The sequence below is a fragment of the Physella acuta genome, unplaced genomic scaffold, assembly GCF_028476545.2.
Source record: "Physella acuta isolate Inbredline_101_S28 unplaced genomic scaffold, ASM2847654v3 ptg001051l, whole genome shotgun sequence".
Lineage (NCBI taxonomy): Eukaryota > Metazoa > Mollusca > Gastropoda > Physidae > Physella > Physella acuta.
The window spans coordinates 448,370-476,219 of NW_026732568.1; the positions used below are offsets into that span (position 1 = coordinate 448,370).

Genomic DNA, 27,850 nt, shown 5'->3' on the forward strand with positions numbered 1-27,850 from the left:
ATTTTGATAATCATGTTAAAAAACAGTGCCAGCACAAAGTACTATTTAATTTGGTTTCAACTTCCTTTTTTTTTAATATTGACCATATCATACATTGCATGTTTGTAAAACAAAACTCTACTACATAAGAACATGATTATAATGAAATAGGCACAGAATTAAATAGAATGTCCTGATCTGTAGTAATCTAAAATTAATTGAACCTAAGCAATTAACATATTATTAGTAATTATGCCAACAGGAAAGGATTGCACAAGTTTCAAACCCAAAAAAATAGTTTTTTGTTAATTTACATATAATGTTACAATGATGTTATAATATCATCATACCATTCTGGCTTGAATGTTCAAGATCCTTAGACTGTTTTCATATTAAAAATATAAAGTACATGAAATTAAATCCAAAAGGCCAACAGTATGTTAAAAAAGATCTTATGGCCAACTTTTTATATCATACGCATTCAGGGTCAGACAACATTTAGTCACATACTTTATGTATTCTATTTAATCAATGACAACACTGTTTATGCAATAGAAATACAAAACAGAACAATAAAAATGTGGAAGACCTGGTACAATCAAAACAAAAACTTAAATATTAACCAAACAGTAAAGGATCTTACTTAATTTTCAATTTTCAGTGTTTAAAATATTTCCCTATGTTGATTTAACAATTAAACAAAAAAATTGTTAATTCTTACAAGTAAAATTTGTTTAATCTGAGCAAATTATTTTATAACCAAACTAAGTTTTCAAGAGTAAATGTATTGATTTATACAAACTGACATAAATAGCCTACTGGATGTATTTTTATTTTTTGATTTTATTTTTTGATGATGTTATACACAGCAGCTTGAGCACCTTTAAACTCCTTGCCCATTACCTTACAGGTGTCTCTTTGTATAAGATGAACTTCACACTTAGGCCCTAGAACATTGACAACATAACAGTGCTTTGAAAATTTGAACCACATACAGAATAATACTTAATAGAAAGACATTTTGTAGATTATGTTAAGCACTCACAGTTCAAGGAAAAACTTAATTATGTACTAGTAGGGCCATATTACACACACTGGAATTCTGTAGAAAGGAAAGTAGTCTGTGCTTTCCCGTAATTAATTAAGATACCTAGAGGCACATAGTGCTGACCACACTATCTCTTCAAATGCCAAGGTCACAGAAACAAGTGAACTCTACTTCACTTGCCCCATAGACCATCAGGTTTGAAAGGGAAACTTTACTTTTACTTTATGTTTTGCAGATAATTATTGCGTACTAGAAATTAATATGATTTCAGAATGTTAGTGTTTAATCAATTTTAAAATTATGTAATTACCATAGAGTGTCTTGATTTCATCTTCAGACATTGGGTAAGGAGGTGGTGGTTTGTTCAGCCATTCAACATCTGAGAATTTTTTTTTTAAATTAGTTACATTTATTAATGATAAAAATTAGTTACATTTATTAATGATAGTGATTATAAAAGTACAAACTGTAGCACAAAGAGGTGTAAAGGTAATCACGAATATGTTATTTCCATTGGTAAATTAATTCCTCAGTTAACTTGCAATGCAAATTGAAATATTAAGATAATCAAAAAGACATTTTTAAAAAGCCTTTTAGATTCTCATAATATCCAGAACAAAAGTGTGTGTATATACATATACTCACATATATTCACATATATTACAGTATCAAAATAAATTAACCTTTCATTAATGCAGCATCATATTCCTTAATCATCAATAGAATCCTGCCATTGGGACTTAAGAGTTTCTTCATATTTTCAACATACCTGGGAAATTACAAAATGTTTTTAGTATTAGAACTTAAAAGCTTAAATTGTGTATAATTCTAAATGATGTTCTTTATAACATAAGCTACACATTTTTTAATGAATAAAGTTTACATTTTTAATTTTGAGGCCTGATCTTCATATTCACCAAGCTATGTAACAGTCTAACTTACCCAGAAACATCTTCCCTGTTTAGTGCAACCAAGGATCCCTTGTCCCATACTGCATCAAATGTCCCTTCAACGTCACTGAAAAAAGTATAGCTTTATCTAACTATTCCGAATGTCCCTTCAACATCACTGAAAAAAAATCCAAGTATAGCTTTATCTAACTATTCCGAATGTCCCTTCAACATCAGTGGAAAAAAAAATCCAAGTATAGCTTTATTTAACTATTCCGAATGTCCCTTCAACATCACTGAAAAAAAATCCAAGTATAGCTTTATCTAACTATTCTGAATGTCCCTTCAACATCAGTGGAAAAAAAATCCAAGTATAGCTTTATTTAACTATTCCGAATGTCCCTTCAACATCACTGAAAAAAAATCCAAGTATAGCTTTATCTAACTATTCTGAATGTCCCTTCAACATCAGTGGAAAAAAAATCCAAGTATAGTTTTATCTAACTATTCCGAATGTCTTTAATATGTGCAATGTAATAACACAAGTTCCTCTTTCATTTTTTACTTGAGTATTTGTTTTTTATAATTGCTTCGTAATAACAATTGGTTTCTTTCAGGCATGTCTATGGGGTTGGAGCACTGCCTCCAGGAGTGCCGCCCCTCCTCTCCCCCCCCCCACCCCCCTATGGGCCCTATATATAATTTAAATAGAAAATATTTACTTTAATCATTCTTATATTGCCCCCACCCTTCCCCCTTCTGAGAAAAATGAATGAAATAGTCCCTGACGATGATATGGCAGTGAAATACTTTTCTAGACTAAGCTATCAATCACACATGTCATTCTCCTTGATATTTCTCCAGTTTTTTTAAAAGTGAAGCTTGGAAACATATTTACTCACTGTGTAAAGTTAAAGATGTCAGTACAATACAGCCTTATCTGTCCATCTTTACTCTGGTTAAGATAGTAGTTAAATTAATTTCATGCATAAAAACAAAACACTTATTTATTTCAATTAAATTAGCAGACAATTATCTATTCAAAAAAATTTTAGGACTAGATCTAGTCTTATAAAAAGAATTAAATAAATAATAGAGGTGAAAAAATAGTCATTTCTAATAATTATTTAAAAACTAAGCATAACTGTGGTTGTTCACTCGCGATGTTTGTGTTAGGATAAATTTTTATATTTAAACAGTTAATCTCAAACATTTAGCCAAATACAACTTATAATTTTTTCCTCCATTCTTACATTTTACATTGAAAATTAAATTACTTTTTATTGTTTGATTTAAGTACTTGTTTCTCAGCTATTTTAAAAATGTGTAATTATTGTTATCTACCCTTTGTAAACCTACATATATACATAGACAAACAAGAATGGTCAAAAACAAGGCCAGTACTGAGATAACACCACTTTGAGATAGAATTTATCTTTGAAGCAATGTTTTACATTTGAAATTGAATAATTCAAAATATAAATTTACAAATTGTGTAAATTCATAAGCTTCAGCTGGTTAAATTTAGAGGCAAAATTATCATATGATTCCTATTCAAATTGAAATATTTAATCCTAGATTCCTAAAAGTTAAAATTTAGATCACTGTATGTGATATATGGCCTGTATAGTGGATAAAAGAGTTTGAAGTTTTAAAAAATACCTTCAACAGCTGGAAACTTTTTCCATTGTTGTGCACATCTTCAACAGAATATTCAATGTTTTGTTCATTAAAAAAGTCCTCCAGTGCCTTCTTCACCCCGTCCACGCCAACTACATTGTAACCCTGACTGGCAAGCCTTTTCACACACACAAATGTTTAGGATAATTTTTTAAAATTAATTTTTCATGCAGTTTACTGAGGCACAACCCGCCGTTTATGGAGATTTTAAAAAAAAAGTAATATGAAGTATGAAGATATTTAAAAATCTATTTGCGGTTTATTATTTTCTAAACTAAAAAAAAACTATTGTAAAAACATTTTTATTTGAGAAGTAAATATCTTAGAATAAAACATTATAAAACACTTCTTTCTATTTTAAATTTCTAGAAGTTAAAAAAACTTAACACTTGCATATTTACATACCAGCTCATATCAACAGTTTTACCACAAAGTGGGAAGAAGACTTTGTTAGCTTTCCCCTCAGGGATTAGTTTAGTGAGGTGTTTAACCAACATTCTAGGAAACAGATACATAAGTATTGTGATATTTAAAAAAAATTTTTTTTTAAGAATTAAAAATTCACTTGGGTAATAATTTAAAACAAAATATTTTAATATATTGTATAGGTCCTATATCAATACAATTCTAACTAGTTTGTGGCGTTAATCACAAACATGATTAATATTTTCTCATAAAACATCACAAAACTTGTTTTACATTTTATATTATTGCATTTGGGACGGAGTGGCCTAGCGGTAGAGAGCTGGACTGCTAACCCGGTAGTCGAGTTCAAATCCGGGTCAAAGTCAGTAGACCGTCCCTGAGTCCACCCAACTCTGATGGGTACCTAACTCAAGTTAGAGTAAGTAAAGGCGCCTGTGCATAGTGCTGATACACTATCTCTTCATATGCAGAGGTCACAGAAACAAATGAACTCTACTTCACTTGCCACGTAGACCGTCAGGTTTGAAAGGGAACTTTACTTAATATTGCATATATCAGATATACATATTGCATATGTCAGATATATTGCATATATCAGACATACAAACACGTACCCCACATATAAGACTACCATAAAGTTCAATGTTCATGCTATAAATTTTAAATCTTGTAATGTAATAAAATGTAATAATTTTAAAATAACCAACCTGTTGACAACTCCGTCATGGAAACCAATATCTCCATCACGCCACCTGTCACTCCACACCTTCATCCTGTCTTTAGTATCAGCTTCCGCAGTAGACATTTTTCTTCAGGTAAAAAAGTAAGATAGTTAAGGATGTTTAAAACACCTGTATCTAATAAATCTGCTAAAAAACAAAATGCATTAACATTATTGATATTTTTTGCTTAGCCTATCACATTTTTCTTTTATCACTGATAAATACAAATAGTGATAAGTAGGCCCAACTTAGCTGAAGAGCATAGTAAATTTTGGGACATTTTTTTTTAAAATTAACAAATATTGTCAAATAAGCATTTCATTAATTGTGTGTTTATAATTGCACCTGGACATTTTTCAAAGTAGGCCAACAAAAAGGCTATATTTATACAGGCTACTTACCAACTCGTGCCATTAAATTTAAGGTTAATTACTGTTATCAGCTTAACAATGTCATGGTAGCTTATCATGTAAAATGTAGGTTATGGCTAATGGATAAGAGATTTTTTTTTTGAGTCTGATGGAGATATAAAGAATTTTAAAATTTAATAATAAAATGTATCCCATTAAACAAAGGGGCCTTCACTAATCATTTAATGGACAAGTGTTTACAAACTGTCAAGTCTGTCTAGAGATAAGAACATAGGGCTGTGTTTGGTACAAAAAACAGTACATGGATTATTATTTATTTTTCTAAAAGGAAATTTACTTCCTTTGATAGGTATTTGTTAATTTAGAAAAACAATAACCAATAGACACCCATGTTGTGGCTAAATGTATTATTTTTCTCCTTCTTAACTGTAGTGTTGGATGGTATTTCCTCCAACACAATTAAGTATTCTATGTCAACCTGTTATGCGCCATATAGGCAGTTGACTACGATTTCAGCCTGCTTTTCTTTCTGGATTATATACATAATATGTATATACACACATACATCTATGTGATCAGAAGTTGCACCTGTACGAGTAACACTATTTTTAACTGTTTCATTAATTGTAACTTAATTGTACAAACTCTTATTATTTACACTGAATTCTATACAAGGGAAAAAAGATATGCTGTTCTTTGAAAAAATGTCTCAAACTTATACTGGTTGCCAAGCTTGGTTAAAGTGTAAGAGTTTACAATTCATTAATTATTTTACAGGTAGATTTCAGTCATGACACAAAGCTTGCTTTTTTACTTCAAGAATGTATGTCAAAAATTATTGATCAGCTAACAATAAAGAAATCTTCAACATGTGCCTTTAAAAATTGTTCACAAAATCATTTCTGTTAGCTTTACTGTTGACAGGTGGTGACTTAACTGATGGCTAATTAATATTAAGTCTGTTCTTATTATTATTTAAAAATTGACAAGGTTAGTAAATCTAGTTAGACAAAAAGAAAACCTTTTAAAAGAGAAAAAAGAAAGCTTTTTTCTAACCAGAAATAAAGTTGTCATTACTAAAAAGAAAAGAAAAATTATCCAAACTCCTAACAGCATATAAAATAAACAAAATTTTCAAGCATTCTATTTTCAAATCACACACAAGAAAAATAAGCACAAAGAAATCTATGAAGACACATTTTAATACATTAACATCTCTTAAGACAAGGCTACATTTAAAAATTCAGTAAGTCATCCAAGAATAAATCTACAATAAGTTTTTAAGTGATCATTAAAACGAGATGGCTTTTGTATCAGTAGAAGTAAAACATATAGTTCTAGTATTTAAATTAATAAAAAAATCTGACAGAAACTCTGTTTTACAAAATTTGCAACAAATAAACATGATATATATGTGAGCAATTTTTTAAAAGTTTGCTAGGTTATTATTAAACAAGGTAATTATTTACTTCCTTTACACTCAGTATCAAAATGGATACTTCACCTGAAAACTAAAAACAGTATTTAAATAGATCTAAATATTATAATACCCGGTTAAAATACATACATTAAAGAGTCAGTAATCTGATGCAGTGCTGTTATAGTTAAACAAACGTGAAAATAGAAAGACAATGCATTTTTAAAGATAATAAATCTAATAGCATTTAAGGCAACTTGATAATATTATAAATTGCAGTATTAACATCCCTCCCTTGTATTTGACGATCATCTCTTTCAATGAAATGGACTTCACATTCTGGCTCTGAAACATTCAAAGTTTTATTAAACCTATGAAAAATTTTTTTAAAATTATCTTTAGACATATGCCATTAAAAAACCCATAGAATAATAATAAAAAGTAGCACAGAAGCTTTTTGTGTATTTTTTTTTAATATTAGGACACATTTTTATTTAGAAAAGCAAAAAATGCTTTAGTAATGAAAATAACATTAGGAAATAAATTCTAAACATCATGAAATAACTATAAAAAACAAATCTTTACTGACATGAAATAGTACTATGATTAATATTACAATGTATACCTACCATATAAAGCCTTGATCTGATCTTCATACATTGGATGGGGTGGGGGTGGTTTGCTTGGACCTTCAAGACCTTTGTGGAGAAAAATAATAAAAATGTCTAGTTTTATTGATTGTACAGAAAGGTTAACTGCAAGTGAGTTAGGCTAAGTAGTTTCTGTCATAGTGTTCACACTCATGAAGAAAATATTTTTAATTTAGATTTTATCTGTATGTCTTTGCATGATCTAACACAAACAATTCCTACTAAGCTGCCAAATTATGTAAAGTAATTGAAAGCTGGATAGTAAAATGGTTTCTGACATAAAATGTACATTATATATATCATCTTTTTAAACAAGAAGTAGTTTAAAGAAAAATTGTATTGATAACAATACAAGAATTAAGCAGAGAGACTAGTGAGAATTACAAAATCCCTGAATGGCAAACATATTTTTGAGAGCTCACAAAAATTATCAAAACAAAAACAATAACAACTGAAATGACTAAATAAACAACAAAAAGAAGGGTAACCCGGGGTAATTCCATACACTACTTTTCTAAAAAGCAAGAGTATTGAAAGAAATAAACCTCATTATCTTGTTATTTCTTTTGTTATATTTTTATTGTTTCCCTTTAATTTTTCACGTCTATAAAAATTAAAAGAAATATATTACAGGACTCACCATCCATGATTGAAACATCATATTCCATGACTTCCATTAAGATTCTACCATTAGGACTTAGAAGTTTCTTCATGTTCTTTACATATCTGATGAGGTAGATTTACAAGACATTCAGTGCAATGCATGCAGCTTAGTTCCCATTTCTCTATAATTACGGTTACACTATTGTGTACATGTTCATCTTAACCAAGTTAAATAGCTGAATAGCAGTCTCACCTACCCAGAAACATCCTCTCTGTTTAGTGCAACCAGAGCTCCCCTGTCCCATACTGCATCAAATGTTCCTTCAATGTCACTGAAAAATAAATGGTTGCAATGAAACTCATTTAATAAGATAACATTAAATCCAAATTTGCTTTTGAGAACACTAAATGTGTTCATTTGAATGTTTTAACTATTTGAGTGATAAAAATATTTCATAAAATAAACAATTAAATCTTTAAGATTCTTAATATATAATTTTTGTTTTTCAAACTAAAGCAATCAATTATTTGAAGTTTTCGTATAAAATGTAAACATATCAAAGTTTAATAAATGTATACTCACGGAGTAAAGTTAAAAATATCTGTACAGTACAGCCGAATCTTTCCATCTTTACTCTGGCAATTTTAAACAAACAATTATTTATATAACTATATTTTTGGTTCAAAAATAGTGTATAAAAATAGTTTCCTTTTCAAACTTAACGGCCCATGGGGCAAGTGAAGTAGAGTTCACCTGTTTCTGTGACCTCAGCATGTAAAGGGATAGTGGGGTCAGCACTATACCCAGCCGCCTTTACTTTCCCTAACATCACAGCTGGGTCAGATGTTCTACTGACTTGAACCTGGATTCGAACTCGAGACTTTTGGGCCACCCTGTCCCATAAAGTAAAGTGTGTGAAACCTAATTTTGGAGGGAGGATAAGGTGTATAGCAGTGTTTGTTTTCTTAATCCAGATATAAAGTTTTAAGTTGTAAACACTTAAATAAAATCATCATCACATCACCACATAGGACAAGTTACACTTTCCACTCTAACAAGCAGGGCAAAAACTCTACATTAAGATCTCCACTAATCATTCTGGGTGTGCTGAGTTGTATACATTTTAAAAATCAGTCACATCCAGCTTTGTTTTGCATGAATGTATGTAATACTTTATCACAGGAAAAACACAAATAAACCCATTATAAACATGTTTCTCTGCTTGGAAACAGGGACACAACTCTGCACTGAGATATCTGGTGCTGGTGTTTCAAGTTTTAAATTTCTAATAAATTGCAGCCAAATATCTTAGATAAAACTGTGTAGAATTAAAGGTCTCTATAACTCAGTGAGAACTTAAAAAACCACTAAGTAACAGTGAACCAAACATTTGTCTTGGCTATCATTGTAAGAAGTTGATTAGAGTTATCTATCATATGATAATCACACACTCCTGAGATAGCTTAAGTAGTCTTAAAACTAAGACAACAACTTCAAGTAAATATCTATAGCTTCTAACTGATACACACTAAATAACAAAACATAAATGTTAATTCAGCCCCTTAAAAAAATGGAGAGACAAATTTTGAAACCTTAAATAATTTAAAGTTGTGCCCATTGTGGTTAACATCTTCAACAGAATATTCAATGCCTTGGTCTGTAAAAAACTCCTCCAATGCTTTCTTGACTCCATCCACTCCAACTATGTTATAGCCTTGGCTGGCTAACCTTAAATATTTATAAAAAAAAATACCCCTTCAAAAACGTGTTCAGCTTTTTATTTATCATTTTATTGCTCTAAAAAGGTCACTATTAATAAAAAAAATTTATTTTGCTCTGACATTTGATTGATAGAATGGGGTCATTTGGCTTTAACCAAGCCGGAGAATTTTACACATTTTCACTAGACTAGCATATTTACAAAATGCTCTTTGTTGATACAGAAAGCTAACTAAAGCTCCAATCTACATATGTCTGTCTGAAAGTTATTCATATATTTAATTTATTTAAGAGAAAAAAATTAAATGCTACATAAACAAAACAAACAAATTTTCCAATTATTAAATAATTGCCAAAAATGTATTGTTCCCCATTAAAATAAAAACAATTACCAAAGATGTCATATTAATTTAAATAACTTACCAGCTCATATCAACAGCTTTGCCACAAAGAGGGAAGAAAACCTTGTTAGCTTTGCCATCAGGTATTAGTTTAGTGAAGTGTTTAGACAACATCCTAGAAAATAAATTATATTTGTACCAAAAATGAAAGCTAGTCCAAAGTGTTGAAAATGTACCATAATTGTGAAAGTGATAATTTTCTTCTTATGCCTGATGCATGACAGGCTTTGCTGCTTGCTTATTAATAATCAGAAAACTGATTGGTGTAATGACATAATCATGTAAATTTGTCACACACAATAAATACATTTTTATCGTTTTTAATAAGTTATTCATATTACATCTCCTAGAAATCAATGAAGCATTTATTTTTATTGAATTTGGCTGTCATCATGATGCAGACTAGATATTGAAGTGAATTGGTTTAAAGACAAAATAGGTTTTTGATCATAGAAGGGTTGGGAAAAACTCAACACTTATCAAATTTTAAAATATACAGTAAATAAATAAAAACATTCATAATAACAAAAAGGAAATGAAATACAAGATGACCAGTTGCAAATTGCTGCAATCTAAGAAGAAAGTCGTTCATTATATTATGTGTGTTTATAAACTTTATTTTACAAATATTGATTCTGCCGAACGTTGTCAACTAATTTACCAAGACGTTAACTTCTGTGTGAGGTACCATTAAATTATAATCACTGAGTGTTAGATTGGACTATCAGCTATTTCTTAGATACCAAATTTATAAATTTCAGTTGAGTAGACATTGTGATATTTAAACAATATTGGCACTACATTTCTTAGATTTCAGTGCGGTGTTGTTGGGACGTTGGTTTGTCCACACTGCTGCCAAGATGCCCGGGGGGTGCTGTATAAAAAACTTTGAGTGTATGTTGATCAGTCTATATACTACATACAGGTAAGGTAGAACACCCCTTAGCAACTGCCCACATATCAGGGGTGTTGCTGGGAGCTTTTGGGAGCAACCAAGTGTTACCCCTCATTCTGCTAAGTCATCAACTTCAATAGTGCACTATCTATATCCCTAGTGTAGGTTTCTCTTCAAAACAAATGCACCCACATAATGCTCAATGGGAAGTCTGTGTGTTCTGGAGGATGCCCTTGGTGCAGTTTGACCATTGATTCACGTAGTACCACTGACCCCTTGTGCATGATACCCAATCAGTGGACTCCAATTAAGAATTTTGTTCGCAATATTCCACCCATGATGGACAGGCAACAAAAGCACAAGATAAGGAATAGTTAATAAGGAATCAAGTTAAATAAAAGATTATAAAAAGGATGCATCTATTCGGACCCGGGTCCCAATAGCCACGGCCGCTATTGGGACCAGCCAATAGAATTGTTAAGATGTAGTTATACGAAAATTCTTTTAAGGTGCAGAATATATCTTTTCTGTTGTGATTTTTTTCCTTGTAATTCTAAATGATATATTGAGATCTTGCTTTAAATACCCGATATCATTACTGACAAATGATATGATGAGTGGGTGTCGTTAGGTCTATAATATAATAATGGCCTATGGTATGAACTTCTATGGCCGAGCGAATGTTGAGCGCGCATGTAAAAATGTGTTGTTGTTTTTTGTTCTGTTAAACGTAATTTGATTTCATAGGTCTATCCGTCCAAATATATATATATATATATATATATATATATATATACATACATACACACACACACACACACAACCCCCCCCCCCCCCCGAACGAAATGAAATTTATATAATTTATATAGAAAATATATACTTTTAACAGTGTCCGCCCCCCCCCCGAAGAAAGTCTATCGCCCCCCCGAAAATTTCTAGTGCCCCCCCCTGGGGATAAAAGTCTGGAAGAAACACTGCCCCCCCCCCCTCGTAGCCATGGTCTTGCTATGACGTATGCTATACGCCTACACTGTTCACATCTAAACCAATCTGAAATCACACTGACCCTGGCTAGACCGTGTCGGTATTTTTCTTGCGCTGACCAGAAAACGCGAGCGGGCGATCAATGGAGCAACGATGTTTTTATAGGGCCTAATAGAGAGGTTGCACACACGTGACCAAAACCACGTGATGTTTCATCCGCCGCCATGTTGACCGCCATGTTGATGCCCTATCGCCGGCCCTAACAACCGGTGTATATAAATTATTTTAATATAAAGCGCTAGGCAGTGGAGTCTTCAGTACAGTTTTGTGTTAGACTAGTTCCAGAATGTGTTCAGCTTATGTTAAAAGCCTCGCACCTACCGAGCAAGAACAATACATTAAAAAAATTGAACTTTTATGCATTGAAGATCCGTATCTTCTTAGTGATCAGCGTCAACTTGTAGATGATATCAGTATTTGGCCAAAAATTGAAAACATGGACATAGTGAACTATTTAGTGTTTTCGACCAACAAAGTGACACAGGAACAGATGAGAAACTATAAAAGCATGAAGTCCTATGTATACTTTACGGATGGGCTTGTGTCCCAAATAAAATGCAGAGAATTTGGAAGCAAAGTCGTCGTTGTTGCCAAAGTAAGTCAATTCTTAATTAATAGACTAAATATAATGTCTTATGATGTTTACCTAAATATTTAAATGACTTAGGGGAAAGCAGGGTGTAAGTATAAGGCAGGTATCCCACTTTTTAGGACCTGTCCATTTTTTTGGATTTTACTAATCCAATATTTATATTAATAATATTGATGATTATTCTAAACCATTCTCACATAAAATAAACACTAATTTTACATTAAATTTGGTGACTTGTTCTGCTCAGTGGTAGTTGATGGCAACATTTGGTATGGGTTTACCATGCTTAAACCATGATAATAAACCCATGATGAGCCCATTCATAAAATTAAAAAATCAAATAGAAAATTAGTACCACTATAAGGTACCAAACTTTTTAGGACCTGTACATTTTTGTTGAATCTAATAATCCAATGTTTTCTAGCTTGAATTATTTTTCCTTTTAATCAGCTACAACAGTTTGATTTGTGTTTATGTTATAGCCTCAATTTGTTAATTAATACTTGTCTTATTTTGCAGGTCAAGCATTCACAAAAGGCAGCAGAAAAGCCAGTTGAGCCATGGCTTTTTTGTCAACAAACTGGAGTTATTTTGGCTGCCCACTGCAATTGCATGGCTGGGCTAGGCGAATCGTGTTCACACATAGGGGCCCTGCTGTTTGCCATAGAAGCAGGATGTAGACTGCAAGATAATGTGTCAACCACACAAAAAACTTGTCAGTGGATTCTCCCTCCCTCCCTTCAAAAAGTCCCTTATCTGGCGGTGGCTGATGTAAATTTTGATACCCCAGAGGCAAAGAAGAAGAAATTAGACAAGCAGCCAACCATAAACACATCAGTCATAGAGAAACAAACACAGTCTGCCCCGCTAGACAAAGATACATTTTTGGAAGAGCTATCAAAAATAAGCTGTGCATCAGCTATTCTATCAATACTCCCTAAACACACTTACACATTCAGAGCTTCACAGACAACACTACCTTCTCCGCTCACATCATTATTTGACCCAAAACACATAAATTTAAGTTACACTCAGCTAGTGGCAGTGGGGAATTCTTTACGCTGGGAACATTTCAATGAGGTTTCTCGGCAGGCTATTGAAGCTGCAACTAGAGATCAGTCACATTCAAAGGAATGGTTTCGTCAAAGAGCTGGGCGTATTACTGCATCCAGAATGCAAGCCTGTTGCAACACCAACTTAGCACAGCCATCAATGTGCCTTGTAAAACAAATATGTTACCCTCAGCAACAAACATTTCAATCTCCTGGCATGAGGTGGGGTTGTGAACATGAAAGCTTTGCATTTCAGCAATATGCACAAAGCTGGGGGGCACAGCATATTAATTTTAAAATTACAAAAAGTGGACTAGTAATTCATCCTGAAATGCACTACATAGGAGCCTCTCCAGATGGTATGGTTACCTGTGACTGCTGTGGACAAGGTGTGGTTGAGATAAAGTGTCCTTCATGCACTAAGGAGAAAATGTTAAGTGACATATCCAATAAGGAGGCCAAAAACCTTGGTCTGGGACCAAATAAACAATTAAGTAGCACACACCGCTACTACTATCAAATCCTGACCCAAATGGCAGCTACCAAGTCTTCATATGCTGATTTTGTCATATGGACAACATAAGATGTTCACATAGAAAGAATTTTTTTTGACAGTAATTTGTGGTCAAGCATCTCTGTTAAGGCAGCAGAATTTTTTCAGAAAATTATATTGCCTGAACTCTTGGCATGCTATTATACCAATAAAAAGGCATCTGGCATTACTAAAGCTGTTGGCTTACCACTGACAAAAAGAAATAAGCCTACTCTGAATAAGTTAAAATAAAAATGAAATATGAAATGTGTTTTTATTTTTTATTAAATATTAAAATACAACCTGGTAACAATAGATTGTGCTGACAACAATAAATGGCATTTTTAAATACTCAAATTAATCAAAAGGCACAATAGCTGGACAAAGATTAATCAATGCACAACAAGTGGTCACTATATCATCTATTAAAGGATTGCCCTTTTCATTTAAATAATCCAGTGGTAAAGTGTCACTTAGAATTTTGTATTTTTGTCTAACTGACCCAATAACCCTTTCTACATGAATCCGAACATTTGCAATCTTTCTTGTCTCAGCCACTTCCAAAGCTGATAGTTGTTTTTTCCCTTTGTAAAAGCAGGAATAGCAAGCTTTGCACAATAAAGCCCAACACTATCTGCTATTGTAAATCCCCTATCAGCCAAAACTAAATCTCCAGGTGAAAGTTTGTTTAAAATGCCACAATGTTCTGTTAAGTATTTATCACTAACCCTACCACCCCAAGCCTTAGATATAAAAGATATAGTACATTGTGGAGTGATGCCTATAAGAAATTTAATGGTATTGTTGTGTTTATATTGTGACCAGGTGATTGCTCTAGCAGCTAGACTTGATGGTCTGTCAATAAAAATTTCAAAACAATCAATAATAACTGCTGTGTTTGCACCAAAGGAACGCTTGAAACAATTAGGCATAGTTTTTTGTATGTCCTCCCTTTCAGGCCACACTATAAATTGTCTAAGGTTGTGAGCCATATGGCGAACCCATTTCTCAAAAATTCTACTGGCTGTTGACAGTGAAATTTTAAATCTGTATGACAGATCTCGCAGCGGCAGACTAAGCCTTAATTTCATCAATGTTAGCACAAATTCCTGAAATTTGGTGAGACAATTATTGTGGTTATGATTTATAGTGCCACTACTGCTATTGAAGATAAGCATCAGTACACCATAAGAATGAATACCTGTGTAGAATTTGACTTTATCATCGTCATTTATGAAAGACTCTGGGGTTAGCTCAAAGCATAATACTTTTTCACGAAGCAAATAATTCTCACACCTTAACTGTTGCATCTCAAAAAAAAGAGAATCTATATTGACACCAATGCTGCTAGTGATAGTTTGTGTGCTATCCTTTGCATATTGATGACTAATAGCCAATTGGGAAGTGTTGATTGTCTGAATATTTGCCTTATCTTTACCCATATCCACTGGGGAAGTGTGGTTTGTTTGATTATTGAAGCACTGAATATTGGAATTGCCTTCACCCATATCCACTGGGGAAATGTTTGTTTGATTATTGAAGCACTGGATATTTGAATTGCCTTCACCCATATCCACTGGGGAAATGTTGGTTGTTTGATTATTGAAGCACTGGATATTTGAATTGCCTTCACCCATATCCACTGGGGAAATGGTTGTTTGATTATAGAAGCACTGAATATTTGAACTACCTTCACCCATATCCACTGGGGAAGTATTGGCTGTTTGATTATTGAAGCACTGGATATTTGTTGAACTGCCCAATGGTAGTACCAAAAGGGCCTCTGCAGCTTCATAAGCACGTTTCTTTGCTTGTCTCTCTAATGTACGTGTGTGTCTTTCGACTGATAACTTCACTTTTGCCATAGAAATATTATCATGTCCAAGGAACAGGGTGGGAGCCCAGTCAACATTTGTTTCATCTCTGAAGTTTGCTGGTCTACCTGGATAAATAGAATATTTTTTTTTAAAAAGACTACACGTGAATAGAAGGCCTATTTTTAAAAAGCTTATCCAAATATGAGAAATATGACTAACTATAATATATATAATATGTTATTAATAATTACTAGACTCAATATGATATACAGTTTAAAAAATAAAGTTATATTTAAGTCTTAAGTCTACTAGATCTATTACTTACTATTCTTTATTTACTCTGATAAAACATTTAGAATCTAGTGTAAATTTTGTAAAGTTAATTTAAGTAATAATTAGTTAATCCTAGAGTTCTATGTCTGCCTAACCTAGAACTAGTGTAAGCTGTGACCCAATCTGTTTCCAATAATTTCAGTTGCAGAAACCAAAAAAAATTATTTATGCCGTAATACAATAGTAAAGTTGTTAGGCTTATCATATATTATAAGTGTTTATGAGACTTTAATTAGTTAAATAATAATTAGACCTTAGTTTATAAGTTTCAGTACTAGATCTAGTAGTAGTTGTAGATAGAGTATTTAACTAGATTCTAGATCTAGCTACCCAGCTAATGCTAGGCCTTACTCTATCGTCAATATGACTCGAGTATGGTAAAATAATACAATATATTACTAGATCTATATAATATATCGAATATTGACTATATATATTCACGAGACTAGACTCTAATACAAATTACGGTAAAATCACGATATAGCGTCGGTTATTATTCCGGAACTGTACAGCAGTAAAAAACAGTAAAACCATGGCGTAGTCTGTCGAGCCGTTCCGGAAACCACCGGAAATACTGTAAACCATCATTTATTTGCCGCCATATTATTTTTAGTACATAATGTTTAAAAATGTGCAAGGATTGATTTTAGTTGCATTTTAAATACTGTTTTCCTAATTATTTTGTATTTCTAACTATTTTAAGTGTAAGTGCTAATTATTGCTGCTACTAAACATTATTCTAGTTATTCTTACTACTTTTAACTTTAGTTAATCTAGCCTAATCGTCTTATTTACTAACAGAACTAGATCTAGAGCTGGTTGTCGCAAATCTTCTGCAGATTTTATCTGTTTCTTAAAAAAAACCATTAATTACTACACTCGACTTTATTAATAATATTTAGATTTACTAAGTGTTGCTAATTTTTTGTCAGTTAAACATTAAATTAAGTTAAAACATTAATTTAATGCACTTGACTTTATTTTTCTTTCACCGGTCAAATAAAGTATGGTTTACAGTAACGAATGTTACCGAAACTCAACGAACATTACCCAATAATTTCCGACGCTATATCGTGATTAGTAAAATAATACAATATATTACTAGATCTATATAATATATCGAATATTGACTATATATATTCACGAGACTAGACTCTAATACAAATTACGTTTTATAACTTTCGATATATTAGTATTTGAGATGACCTAACATTTTATTAAATGTAAATCATTTAACTCTTTACCTGAAACAAAGTGTCGAGAACAGATCCGCATGTTGTTTGCAGCTGCTTCACTCACACCGCTTCGGTAAATATTGGCCAAAAATGTACGACGTCTACGTTCAGTTAACTGCCGATCTGTTTCACCTTGGTGTAATATAACTTTAGGCAGTCGAAATAAAGAAATGCCTTTACAATTTCCATAGCGAGAACTACAACCTTTCACAGCGCAGACCACCATTTTGAATGTAGACCCAAAATGGCGGACGTTTACATGGTTACAAATCCATGACATCACGTGCAACCTCTCTATTGGCGTATTTAAAAACATAAATCTACAAATAAAAAATGTAATCTATTTAAAAAAAAACAATTACAAAAAGACACTTTTGCAAACAACTCAATGGAATGTTAGACTTAGATAAATACACTTTATTTCACGCAAAAACGAGAGTTTCAATAGGTTCCGATCGCGCAATTGATCAAGATGCGGGAGGTACTGCGTCTCCACTCGACCACGATGACTTACAATAATTGCTATATATTTAATGATTTTGTATATACAGCTAAATATAGCGTATTTAGTAATAGCAACATAAGAACTAACGGTAGATAATCCGCATAACTAATTACAATAAAAGACAACAAAATATGAGAAATTCCACAAGAAAAATCAAATAAACATAAAAGGTATAAATTTAATACAGGTTGTACACGTGCTTAACGAACTTAATGCCGGGTCCCAATAGCGGCCGAGGCTATTAGGACCCGGGTGCCAATAGCAGCCGAGGCTATTAGGACCCGGGTCCCAATAGCCACTTCCTTATAATTTTATAAAAAGGCCATACTTGTGTACATCTGCTTGATGAAATCCAATGTGTCTATCATCCCATCTGTCCTTCCAAAACTCAACTCTCTTCGGCAAGTTATCCATTGCTGTTTAAAGGAAAATGTTAACAAAAATTTAACTAGATTCTAATTAATTTTATTAAAACATCTAGATCTAGATCTAGATCTAGAGTCATGAATCTAATTCTAAGTGAAAGTTTTTTTTAAGCGCTTGACTCTTGTTGGTCTTGCTTGAGTTCTTACTCGATCTCGTTCAAATTGTAATAGTTCCGCAAAACAGCAGCTGTTTGGAATTCGCTAGCGAGATCTGGTCTAGAGTCTAGACCTACAAACGATTTCTAAGGTAGGCCTACTGCATTGACGAAACGATTAGTCTAGAGATGTGTGTTTTGTCTAGCTGCAGTCTAGCAGACCACTTTTTATACGCGAGTCGTCACGTATTAGACCTCTCTACAGTCACGGTCTACAGTCAGCTAAGAATTTTTGTCTGCTAGTCTAGTATTTATTTTTTTTAACCGCAGATAACAAGGGAGGTCATTCATTAAACTTTAAAATTATCCTAACCTGCCCCGCCCACTTTTTTAAATTAAAAAAAAATAGGCCTAGCTTGGTACAATGAATGATGGCTTCACTCGACTTACAATACATACATAACTAATCGATACTTAGAATGGTAGACACAGAATCTCGTCCGTTTAGATGTATCTATATATTTTTATAGCCTCAGCTTAAGTTTTACATTAGTAGCAGCTTAGGATAAGATATAAACCAATTCAATATTTGTAGGCTTTTTAATGATCATTACATGTCAGTACATTAGTATAATTTATTAATTATATATCTAAATCTAGATCTATATAGTGTATATAGTATAGGATAGGTTATATAATTACTGTAGCCTATCTAATGAATTAGGTGGTACGTTTTAAGGTTAGTTATTTAAGTGAAGAGAAGAATTAAAAGAATGAAGAAAAAAATTAGTAAAGATATGGTGGGGTCATCTATAAAAGACGCCATGCTTTTTTTTACGATTTTTACCTCCCCCTGTCCCCTCCGTCGTCACAAAAAGCCAGACCCCCCCCCCCCCCAAAATGACAGCACACCTCAGCCTACAATCCCCCCCCCCTCCTCAAAATTGCAGTTGAATTTTTTTTTTAAACATCGATATTTTTCTAAAATCTTGTCTCAAAATAGAGTATTTTAATCAATTCCTATTACAATTTATTAAAACAATTTTCTAAAATTCGTTTTCTAACATTGCCTTTTTATAATGCAAAAGTGTGACGTCGCACCATCTGACCCCCCCCCCCTCCCCCTAATCATACACCGTCACAAAATTACGGACCCCCCTCTCCCCCTACGATCAGTGTGACGTCATTTATGGACGACCCCGGTGTTATACCATTGTCATTGCGCAACAATTACAATAATCAATAAATGCGTTATAAATTAAATAAAAAGCCCGCTGCTCGCTTACATACTTACAACTAGATTTAGCAGAAGACGAGAATATAAAGCTTTTCCAAATCCATTTTTTTCGCCACCACTCCCCACCCCCTAACAACCGCTGAACTTGTTGAAGGAATGTAGCTATATGTTTTTTTTCCCTGAATGCAACTAAATTACTTAATTGGGGAAAAAATGTGACACGATAATGAGCAGATTCAAAATTGCTGGAGTGTGGAATCCAAGGCTTCTCAAACGTTGGATATCGCCCGATGTGATTTCTGAGGGAGGAAATATTTACCATGTAAATTTTAAAAAATTTTTGCTTAAAATAAATTCAGCAGGGGGGGGGGAGGTAACTCACCCAAAAAATCCACCCCGTGGCGTAGCTAGGGGATGTCGGGTGGGGCGTTCGCCCCGGGCGCCAACCCTAAGTGGGCACCAATCACCAACACTTACATCTTCACCACCGACACCGGCCGACTCTTCATGCGCTCTCTCTCTCTCCACAGTTTAAAGAAATATTTGGGGGGGGGGGGTGGGGGGGGTTCAGAAAGAGGGGTCCTAGGTTATAGCTTGTAAGTCCGCCACAGCACCCTGGTCTAAATCAGGGAGAATCGTTGCGTTTCCATACAAGGTAAAGCAGGAATTAACCATCCCGGGGGGGGGGGGGGGGGGGCACTTGATGTTTCCGGGGCGGGGGGGGGGGGGGGCGGAAACTAGTAAAGGTATATGTTTTATATATAAATTCAGGGTGTTGGCGTGGTCGAGTCGGTAAAGCTCATGGTTGCTAAACCGAAAGATCTCGAGTTCGAACCCTCGGGCAGATGAGGCCCTGTAGTTTGTTCTTGGTTGGACAAAGGCTATGGAAGCAAATCCAAAGCAGGATCTAAAGCAGGGGTCTCCAAACTACGGCCGGATGCGGCCCGCGATATCCTTTCATCCGGCCCGCGGAGATCTTTTTGTCCACGGAAAAAACGTTTGTTGGTGATGGCTGAGGAGCTTTGCCCAGAAAATCAGAGACATGCCTAAAAGAAACTGGCCCCCGAACTGAAATTTGATAGTTAATGCGGCCCTCGGACTGAAAAGTTTGGAGACCCCTGATCTAAAGGGACGAAAATCCACACAAATCGAACTGCTCGCTTACACAAAATCAATTTTAAAATAACTGTTCATACAATGTTTAAATGTGTATCTCTAGCTTGAGTTTGCTGAATAACGTATTACACGAATACATTTCAAGGCCACCAAAATATACCCTGTCACCCCGTCCAGTACACATTTCAGATGGGTGTTTACACACAGCGTGTTACTTTTCACGGGGAGGGGATCGTCATGAATGACAGAGCCGCACCAAATACCCTATGTTACGCCACTACACCTATATAAAGCATATGAATAAGCCTATTAAATCTGTGTGTGTGTAATATTTATCACTTTCAATCAGTCATGAGAGGTATTTCCTAGGAATTCACAATGCACAACTGCTTGAAGAAATAGGCAACTGAGTTAAAACATTTTTCCCAGAGTGATGATATTCTATGTGGGGCTCAGTACAGAGGTTTTTTGCAGAAAACATCTAGACAAATCTGTGGTTACTGTATCGGATATTTGCATAAGTTTTCTCTTTTTTTTGTAAAAAATATTTCTTGTGTCCACTGGCACTTAAATTAGTGTAGATTATTTTGAAGGCACAACTTTGTAACTTACAGATCAATGAAATAGACTATTGAAAGTAATGGAAAATGTCACCTAGTTATTCATTTAAGGGCAGCAACTCATTCTTAAACTTCAGAAACAATTTAAAAAACAAAAAGAACGATAATTTGGTTAAATTTAAATCATTTAATAAACAAATATTTCATAAGAATTGATACTACAACTACAAAGAAACAATTTTAGAGTAATTAATTTACACATTAATGTAAATACTATTTGTTAAAGAAAAAGCTATCTGAGCAATGTTTCTTTGAAAGAATTATTAATCATCATTTTAAAAAAAAGTCTGTGATGAAGATGAGAGCTACTTCTTAGCTACTAACAAAAGAGCAACAACGACATTTAATTCTTAATTCTTATAATAATAGCAAATGACTAGGGTTTCTTTATTATATTGTAAATCACCGTATATATATCTGTGCCACGTAGCTGATATTCAACTCTTTCTATTAAATGGACTTCACATTCTGGCTCTGGAAGTTTAAAAAATTTGATTAGCCTCATTAATTCCATAAACCTTTTGAAAATTAATAAATCTTCTAATTACAATTTCTGACAAGAAATAATTTATCAGGCTTACTATCAGTGTACATGTTTGCCAAAGCTGAGCTCTCATTTATTCTAAAAATATTTTTTTCAATGACATGTAATTATTAATTATTTTTACAATAATAGAGATTAATGAAAAACATTTAGTTTACCATATAATGATCTAATCTCTTCTTCGTACATCGGATGAGGTGGCGGGTGTTTGTTTTGACCATCTGATGGAAAATGAAATACAAATGTTTATGTTAGATCTATGTATCTGTCAGCTTTTCTATTTAGTGTATGAATTTGCTAATCCCCCAGACAGCTATGGAAATAAAATATCATTTTGTTTGGATGGAATTCAAGGGAAATAAATGCAGTGTTTGACTAGGTGAACATGCACTTTTAATAAATAATATGATTTTTTTTTTAAATATTGAAAACAATAATCAATATTAAACATTTACAAAAAAAAAAAAAACAGGCTTATTTATTCCTCTTAAAGAGTAGAAAAATATGTTGTTTAGTTGTAATAAAGAGTAGGCATATACCATGATGTACACAAAGCTATACAAAAAACCAATGCAATGCTTTTTTTTCTTGTTGAACTAAAGTTGTTTTGAAAATTATAACATATATAAAAAATTGTTTTAATACATTCCCATTGTTTTAATTTCCGCTTTTAGTATTTTGAATTTTAATTAATATAACCCATTAGTGAGTCCAATTAAAATAAAAAAAATAAATTTTAAAAAATCAGTAGGATGACCATTGCGTCCATATGCTGATTGAAAACCATCAACACCCCTTTCACTCCTCCATACCCTCACATACTTGGCAATTATAAAAAACAAAAAGAGTAAGATTTGCTGAATTTCAAATCAAATAAATTCTTCTAATGGCGTGCCTCATATTTAAAAACTAAAATGCCATAGAACCCCACCCAATTGTTAAACTTCATAATGGTGTATCACAGCTTTTCTAATAACTATGAATAATTTTATGAGCATAGAAATGTTTACCAACAGAAAAAATATTTGTGATTGGCAACTATCTTTAACTTACAGTTTGTGCATGAAACTACTGTCTGTTATTATTGTAAAGTTTGCAATATGATAGAATATAGATTGCTATGCAATGAGTATTTGAAATTAAACTCATCACTTTAGTGCAACTCTTGTTTTCTCCCCTTAATTTAAGAACCACCATTGATAATAAGTTGAATAAGTCTTCACTACATCCACTACATCAAAGATTACTAGTTTAAAACTTAGATAGTAGAACTTGAAACAAATTGGTGCAGAAAAGGAAGGGTGAACATTTTATTACAAGATTCCATTTGAACATTGAAATTAAGTTTTAAACAAGCTAGTAGAAAATTAAATTTGACTCACCAGGATCATATTCCATGACCTCAACTAAAATTCTACCATTGGGACTTAAAAGTCTCTTCATATTTTGTACATATCTGTTAATGTAATTAGAACATATAAAACAATAATGTTAAACAAAAATTTATAGTGCATGTAAATCTAGATTGGCTTAACATAAACGTTTGTATTCTTACAGTTAGATCTTCACATGAACTTAGTACTACTTAAGTAGTAGCAGTCTCACCTACCCAGAAACATCCTCCCTGTTTAGTGCAACCAGAGCTCCCCTGTCCCACACTGCATCAAATGTTCCTTCAATGTCACTGAGGAAAAACAGATGCACTTTAGAAAAAAAACAACTCATAATTTAGCAAACATGAAGAGTCAATATCTAAAGGCATTGGTATTTATTTTTCAACAAGCTCATTAGTTAAATTTCTAAAAAGATTAGCTTTGATTAACATTCTGATAAAATTAGTGTGTTTTGGCTAAAATGATTATTTTGATAAAGTTTGATAAAAAATATTGTAATATAGTTTTAGTTAATTAGGCTGTAGTTTGAAATGTCGTCGCTAACTCACGGAGTAAAGTTAAAGATGTCTGTACAGTAGAGTCGAATCATATCATCTTTACTCTGGGAGGTTAAAAAGTTTATTTTTTTTATTTTATCAATTTGAACTCATTAATTGCAAAGATGCTTGTTGTTCCCCCCCCCCCCCCCCCCCCCCCAATGCCCTTCCTCAATCCAATTCAGATCCATAAATTGGGTGTATTGAGTTATCTGCCTTACGGCCTTATTCTTGTGTTCAACATAAAATAAACGTGTTTAAGTATACGATAATATACAATATTAAAATGGGAAATAAAAATGTAAAAATAGTTAATGAAACATTTATCTTGGCTGTCACAAGATGCTCTAGTTGTTACCCACATCCCACTCATAAAAAGCAAAAGAATATTTTTAAAATTCTAAACCATAAATTCAGCAAATATTCTCAAAGTTAAAAATGATGAATTTAAATTAGTATTTGGGAATTTCTAAATAGTTTATATACCAGAGCACTTTGAGTTTTTTTAATAAATGTAACAAGTTAAGGACTTATTTCATGAGAATATTTATTACAGAATGGGCATATCATCTAGGAAAATATATAGTTTATAATGAACTTTACCAAAAATACTTTATAAATAAGATACAGTGGTGTAAGGCACTGGCTAATGAAATGCATACCCATTCCAAAAATATCAAGATGTATGAATTCTAATTAAATGGAAAACAAGTTAATACACACTAAACTACAAAACCTTAAACATTTGAAAAGTTTGTTCATTGTGGTTAACATCTTCTACAGAATATTCAATGCCTTGGTCTGTAAAAAACTCCTCCAATGCTTTCTTGACTCCATCCACTCCAACTATGTTATAGCCTTGGCTGGCTAACCTTAAAAAATGAGTTCAAAATAACGCTCAAGAAAGCAGGTAATATTTGTAATATTTCTATTGGAAAAATTGATGGATTTGTAAATTTTTTTTTTTTGTTTATTTTTTTAAATATTTTTCCTAAATTGACAGTTTTTATAGTTGTAAACAAATGAGTTGAACAAAATTTTAAAAAATAAAAACATGATGCATTTGTAAACACATTTATAAATATCAATTGTCAAATTAACAACAACAATGGATGATTAAAACAAGCATGTAATTAAAGTGTCTTGGAAAGAAAAACTTGTGATACTTTATTAAAAAAATAACATTAGAGAAAAAAAATACTATAAAATAACAACCTCCATATGGATTATAGCCAACTTATTTTGCAAAAATTATCACAGATTTATAATCCATATTTGTGGCATCTTACCAGCTCATATCAACAGCTTTGCCACAAAGAGGGAAGAAAACCTTGTTAGCTTTGTCATCGGGAATTAGTTTAGCAAGGTGTTTAGACAACATCCTGGAAAAGAAAGTGAGCCTGTGTTCATATATGTATATATCTATATAATATATCTATTATATATATATATATATATATATATATATATATATATATATATATATATATATATATATATATATATATATATGTTTTCTTCTTCTTCGTTCTTAATTTTTGAATATGGTGGAGGATTCAGACAACAAGTCCAACGTCGTGGACAAACCGGACTGTGGTTTCCAGTTTGTCAGGTGTCCCATATAATTTTTCCCTGAGTGGGGTGGGCTGGGGCCAGAGTCCGCCTCTTGCCTGGCTATACAGAGTACATTCCTGGAGTACGTGCTCCGTGTTTTCCGGGGCCTTGCCACAAGGGCACATTTCGCTACACCCAACCTTCAGTTTTTTGTGCATGTGTTGATTTAGTCTGTTGTGGCCTGTTCTAAGTCGAAAGATTATGTATTGTTGTTTTCGTGTTAAATTGTAATAGCCGTCGTCTTTAATGTAGTGAGGGTGTGTGACAGACCACATTTGCGTTTGTTTGTTTTTAATTATTCTTTTTATTTCTTTTGGGTGTAGCGAAATTTCCGGTTGTGGTTTCTTTCCCCCAATTTTTGCCAGCTGGTCTGCGATCTCGTTACCCTGGATCTGGCAGTGGCCCGGGATCCACTGCAGCACAATTCTGCTGCAGGTATTTTTTAGCCTCTCTAGTGCTGTCATAAGTGTTTGAATATAGGACTCCGGATTTTGTAGGGATTGCAGGACTGATTTGGCATCTGTAAGAAATACAATCTGACTATTCGGTGATTCAGGGTGTTCTGACAGGAGGATATATGTTTTAAAAAGGCTATTGTATGCCACCATGAAAAACTTATAAATCACATACAAATATGATTTTAAAATCATTGTACAAATTTCATTGAATACTTTCTTTTCAAATGATTACAAATTAATCATTTCCATCCATATTTGAATACGTTATCAGTTTATAGTAGGATAACATGTTTCCTTGTAATTAACTACATAAATAATTTTGCTGACGGTCATCTTTAGTGTACATTGCGAGATTTAAAAGAATTGTGTCACAATCTGAACTGATCCACTTATATTACTATAATTTTAAAGATTGCTTACTTGTGTACATCTGATTGATGAAAACCAATTTGCCTTTCATCCCACCAACTCTTCCAAGCCTCAACTCTCTTAGACATGATTGCTATGACTGTTTAAACAACCTGAATAATAGCAACACTTTAAATAATAGGCAGAAACAAATTAATAAATGGCACAGCTGTTGAACAATTTTTGCTGTTAAACATCTCTATAATGGGAAATCAAATTGAAGCTGCAGGTCATTACATTGTTGTTCTTTTAGCAGCTTTTTATTTCTTTCTGTAGTACATTTTTTGGCCCTTTTATCTGTCTTACACACAACCTGTCTCATACAGTTTCACTATCCGACAAAGTGTTTTGTATTTATTTTAAATAAATATTTCACTGTACCACTGTAGTAATCAAACCCTAAGCTAAACTTCACTTTGATGTGGAGTATGTTATAGCTTAATATACAGACCTTGCAAGTGAAACACATTAAGTTACTTGCATTATTAATTACTTATTTTCATGAACTATAAAGCATTAAAGAGTATCAAAAACTAAATTTAATTTTTTAAAGTTTCTCTATATCCACTAGATATGATCTAGATTTCAATATATATATTTTTTTTTTTAAATGTATCACCTTTTGTATATTTTTACTCGTAAATCCTGTAGATGATTTTAAAGCCAACCACTTGTTAAGTGTAATTTTCTAGCTTGCTAAATAAATAAAGTTACAAGCAACTTTGGCCTACTTACTTCAGTCAAGTGTGTAGTGTGTGTCTTCAAGATAAGAAACAGACTTAATGTCTGTGCAACTGCCTCTGAATCCAAAACTTGTTAAGATTTGAAAAAATTGTACAGAATGAGAGGAAAAAATCAGGATTTATTTTAAAAGTAGAATATTAGAGATAGCAGCTTTCAGTCCTGTCAGTTGGCTTAAGATGAAGATTGTACTGCATAAACAATATTTTTTTTATGTTATTTCACTAATCTTATTGGGAGGCTTAAACTAACCACTGCAATTGCCATGGTTACAGTAAACACCAGCAGGACACAAAAGCCTGAACAAGTTTCTTAGTCAAAGGTGACTTAGGCAAAATGCCTTGTACTGGTTGTTTTCAATTTTATGTAAATTTGAATTATTTATCTGCAATAATTATTTAGTTCAAACAAAAATGAGAATAAATAACCCCAAAATAATAAAATCCATAGATCTAGTAAGAATTATATTTTTACACCATAACTTTTTTTGTTTAACTGCACAGGCTTTGGGAGACACTAGTAGGATTTGTATGCTAGATGCTACTTTCAATGTTGATTAATTATACACTTCACAAGCCTAATTTCTGTCTCCTCAAAGATGCATTGTAGTTAAAAACACTGTAGTGACCAATTTCTTGAACAAAGTATCATGAGAACATTAATGATAGATAAAAATACTATAATGATTGTGTCGCATGAAATTTTTTTAGTTTGTTTTAAAAATAAGTTGTTTTCTGATTTTGTGCTGAC

At 32.8% G+C, this 27,850-nt stretch overlaps 4 protein-coding genes across 4 annotated transcripts; 1 reads left to right on the top strand and 3 right to left on the bottom strand.

The window, feature by feature from the left end:
* Positions 1-822: 822 nt before the first annotated feature.
* LOC131955041 (putative thiopurine S-methyltransferase) lies at positions 823-5,185 on the bottom strand. Its single transcript, XM_059318988.1, has 9 exons — positions 5,147-5,185; positions 4,731-4,832; positions 4,003-4,095; positions 3,580-3,715; positions 2,820-2,872; positions 1,970-2,044; positions 1,711-1,796; positions 1,338-1,406; positions 823-926 (listed from the first exon to the last, which is right to left on the bottom strand). Exons 2-9 carry the CDS (start codon positions 4,826-4,828, stop codon positions 823-825), a joined length of 714 nt encoding a protein of 237 aa, XP_059174971.1. The 5' UTR covers positions 4,829-4,832; positions 5,147-5,185.
* Positions 5,186-6,304: 1,119 nt separating this feature from the next.
* Positions 6,305-19,789, bottom strand: LOC131955050 (putative thiopurine S-methyltransferase). Its single transcript, XM_059318999.1, has 9 exons — positions 19,727-19,789; positions 18,241-18,328; positions 9,930-10,022; positions 9,380-9,515; positions 8,370-8,422; positions 8,044-8,118; positions 7,824-7,909; positions 7,163-7,231; positions 6,305-6,878 (listed from the first exon to the last, which is right to left on the bottom strand). Exons 2-9 carry the CDS (start codon positions 18,324-18,326, stop codon positions 6,781-6,783), a joined length of 696 nt encoding a protein of 231 aa, XP_059174982.1. The 5' UTR covers positions 18,327-18,328; positions 19,727-19,789; the 3' UTR covers positions 6,305-6,780.
* On the top strand, positions 12,017-14,323 carry LOC131955049 (uncharacterized). Its single transcript, XM_059318998.1, has 2 exons — positions 12,017-12,441; positions 12,958-14,323. Exons 1-2 carry the CDS (start codon positions 12,133-12,135, stop codon positions 14,071-14,073), a joined length of 1,425 nt encoding a protein of 474 aa, XP_059174981.1. The 5' UTR covers positions 12,017-12,132; the 3' UTR covers positions 14,074-14,323.
* A 1,801-nt stretch (positions 19,790-21,590) lies between the features above and the next one.
* Positions 21,591-27,086, bottom strand: LOC131955051 (thiopurine S-methyltransferase-like). The gene is made up of 9 exons (XM_059319000.1): positions 26,979-27,086; positions 26,372-26,472; positions 25,169-25,261; positions 24,616-24,751; positions 23,892-23,944; positions 23,559-23,633; positions 23,332-23,405; positions 22,108-22,170; positions 21,591-21,879 (listed from the first exon to the last, which is right to left on the bottom strand). The coding sequence occupies exons 2-9, from the start codon at positions 26,446-26,448 to the stop codon at positions 21,782-21,784; spliced, it is 669 nt and encodes a 222-aa protein (XP_059174983.1). The 5' UTR covers positions 26,449-26,472; positions 26,979-27,086; the 3' UTR covers positions 21,591-21,781.
* Positions 27,087-27,850: the final 764 nt, after the last annotated feature.

Excerpts from the sequence above, each read along its gene's own strand:
- LOC131955041 (XM_059318988.1), bottom strand. The coding sequence starts at position 4,828 with ATGTCTACTGCGGAAGCTGATACTAAAGACAGGATGAAGGTGTGGAGT. Across the intron at positions 2,045-2,819 it reads GACATCTTTAACTTTACACA|TGACGTTGAAGGGACATTTG; the intron begins GTGAGTAAATAT and ends TACTTTTTTCAG. Across the intron at positions 927-1,337 it reads TGAAATCAAGACACTCTATG|GGCCTAAGTGTGAAGTTCAT; the intron begins GTAATTACATAA and ends TCAATGTTCTAG.
- LOC131955049 (XM_059318998.1), top strand. The coding sequence starts at position 12,133 with ATGTGTTCAGCTTATGTTAAAAGCCTCGCACCTACCGAGCAAGAACAA. Across the intron at positions 12,442-12,957 it reads AAGTCGTCGTTGTTGCCAAA|GTCAAGCATTCACAAAAGGC; the intron begins GTAAGTCAATTC and ends CTTATTTTGCAG.
- LOC131955050 (XM_059318999.1), bottom strand. The coding sequence starts at position 18,326 with ATGGATAACTTGCCGAAGAGAGTTGAGTTTTGGAAGGACAGATGGGAT. Across the intron at positions 10,023-18,240 it reads CATCAAGCAGATGTACACAA|GATGTTGTCTAAACACTTCA; the intron begins GTATGGCCTTTT and ends TTTATTTTCTAG. Across the intron at positions 8,119-8,369 it reads GATATTTTTAACTTTACTCC|TGACATTGAAGGAACATTTG; the intron begins GTGAGTATACAT and ends TTTATTTTTCAG.
- LOC131955051 (XM_059319000.1), bottom strand. The coding sequence starts at position 26,448 with ATGTCTAAGAGAGTTGAGGCTTGGAAGAGTTGGTGGGATGAAAGGCAA. Across the intron at positions 25,262-26,371 it reads CATCAATCAGATGTACACAA|GATGTTGTCTAAACACCTTG; the intron begins GTAAGCAATCTT and ends TTTCTTTTCCAG. Across the intron at positions 23,634-23,891 it reads GACATCTTTAACTTTACTCC|TGACATTGAAGGAACATTTG; the intron begins GTGAGTTAGCGA and ends GTTTTTCCTCAG.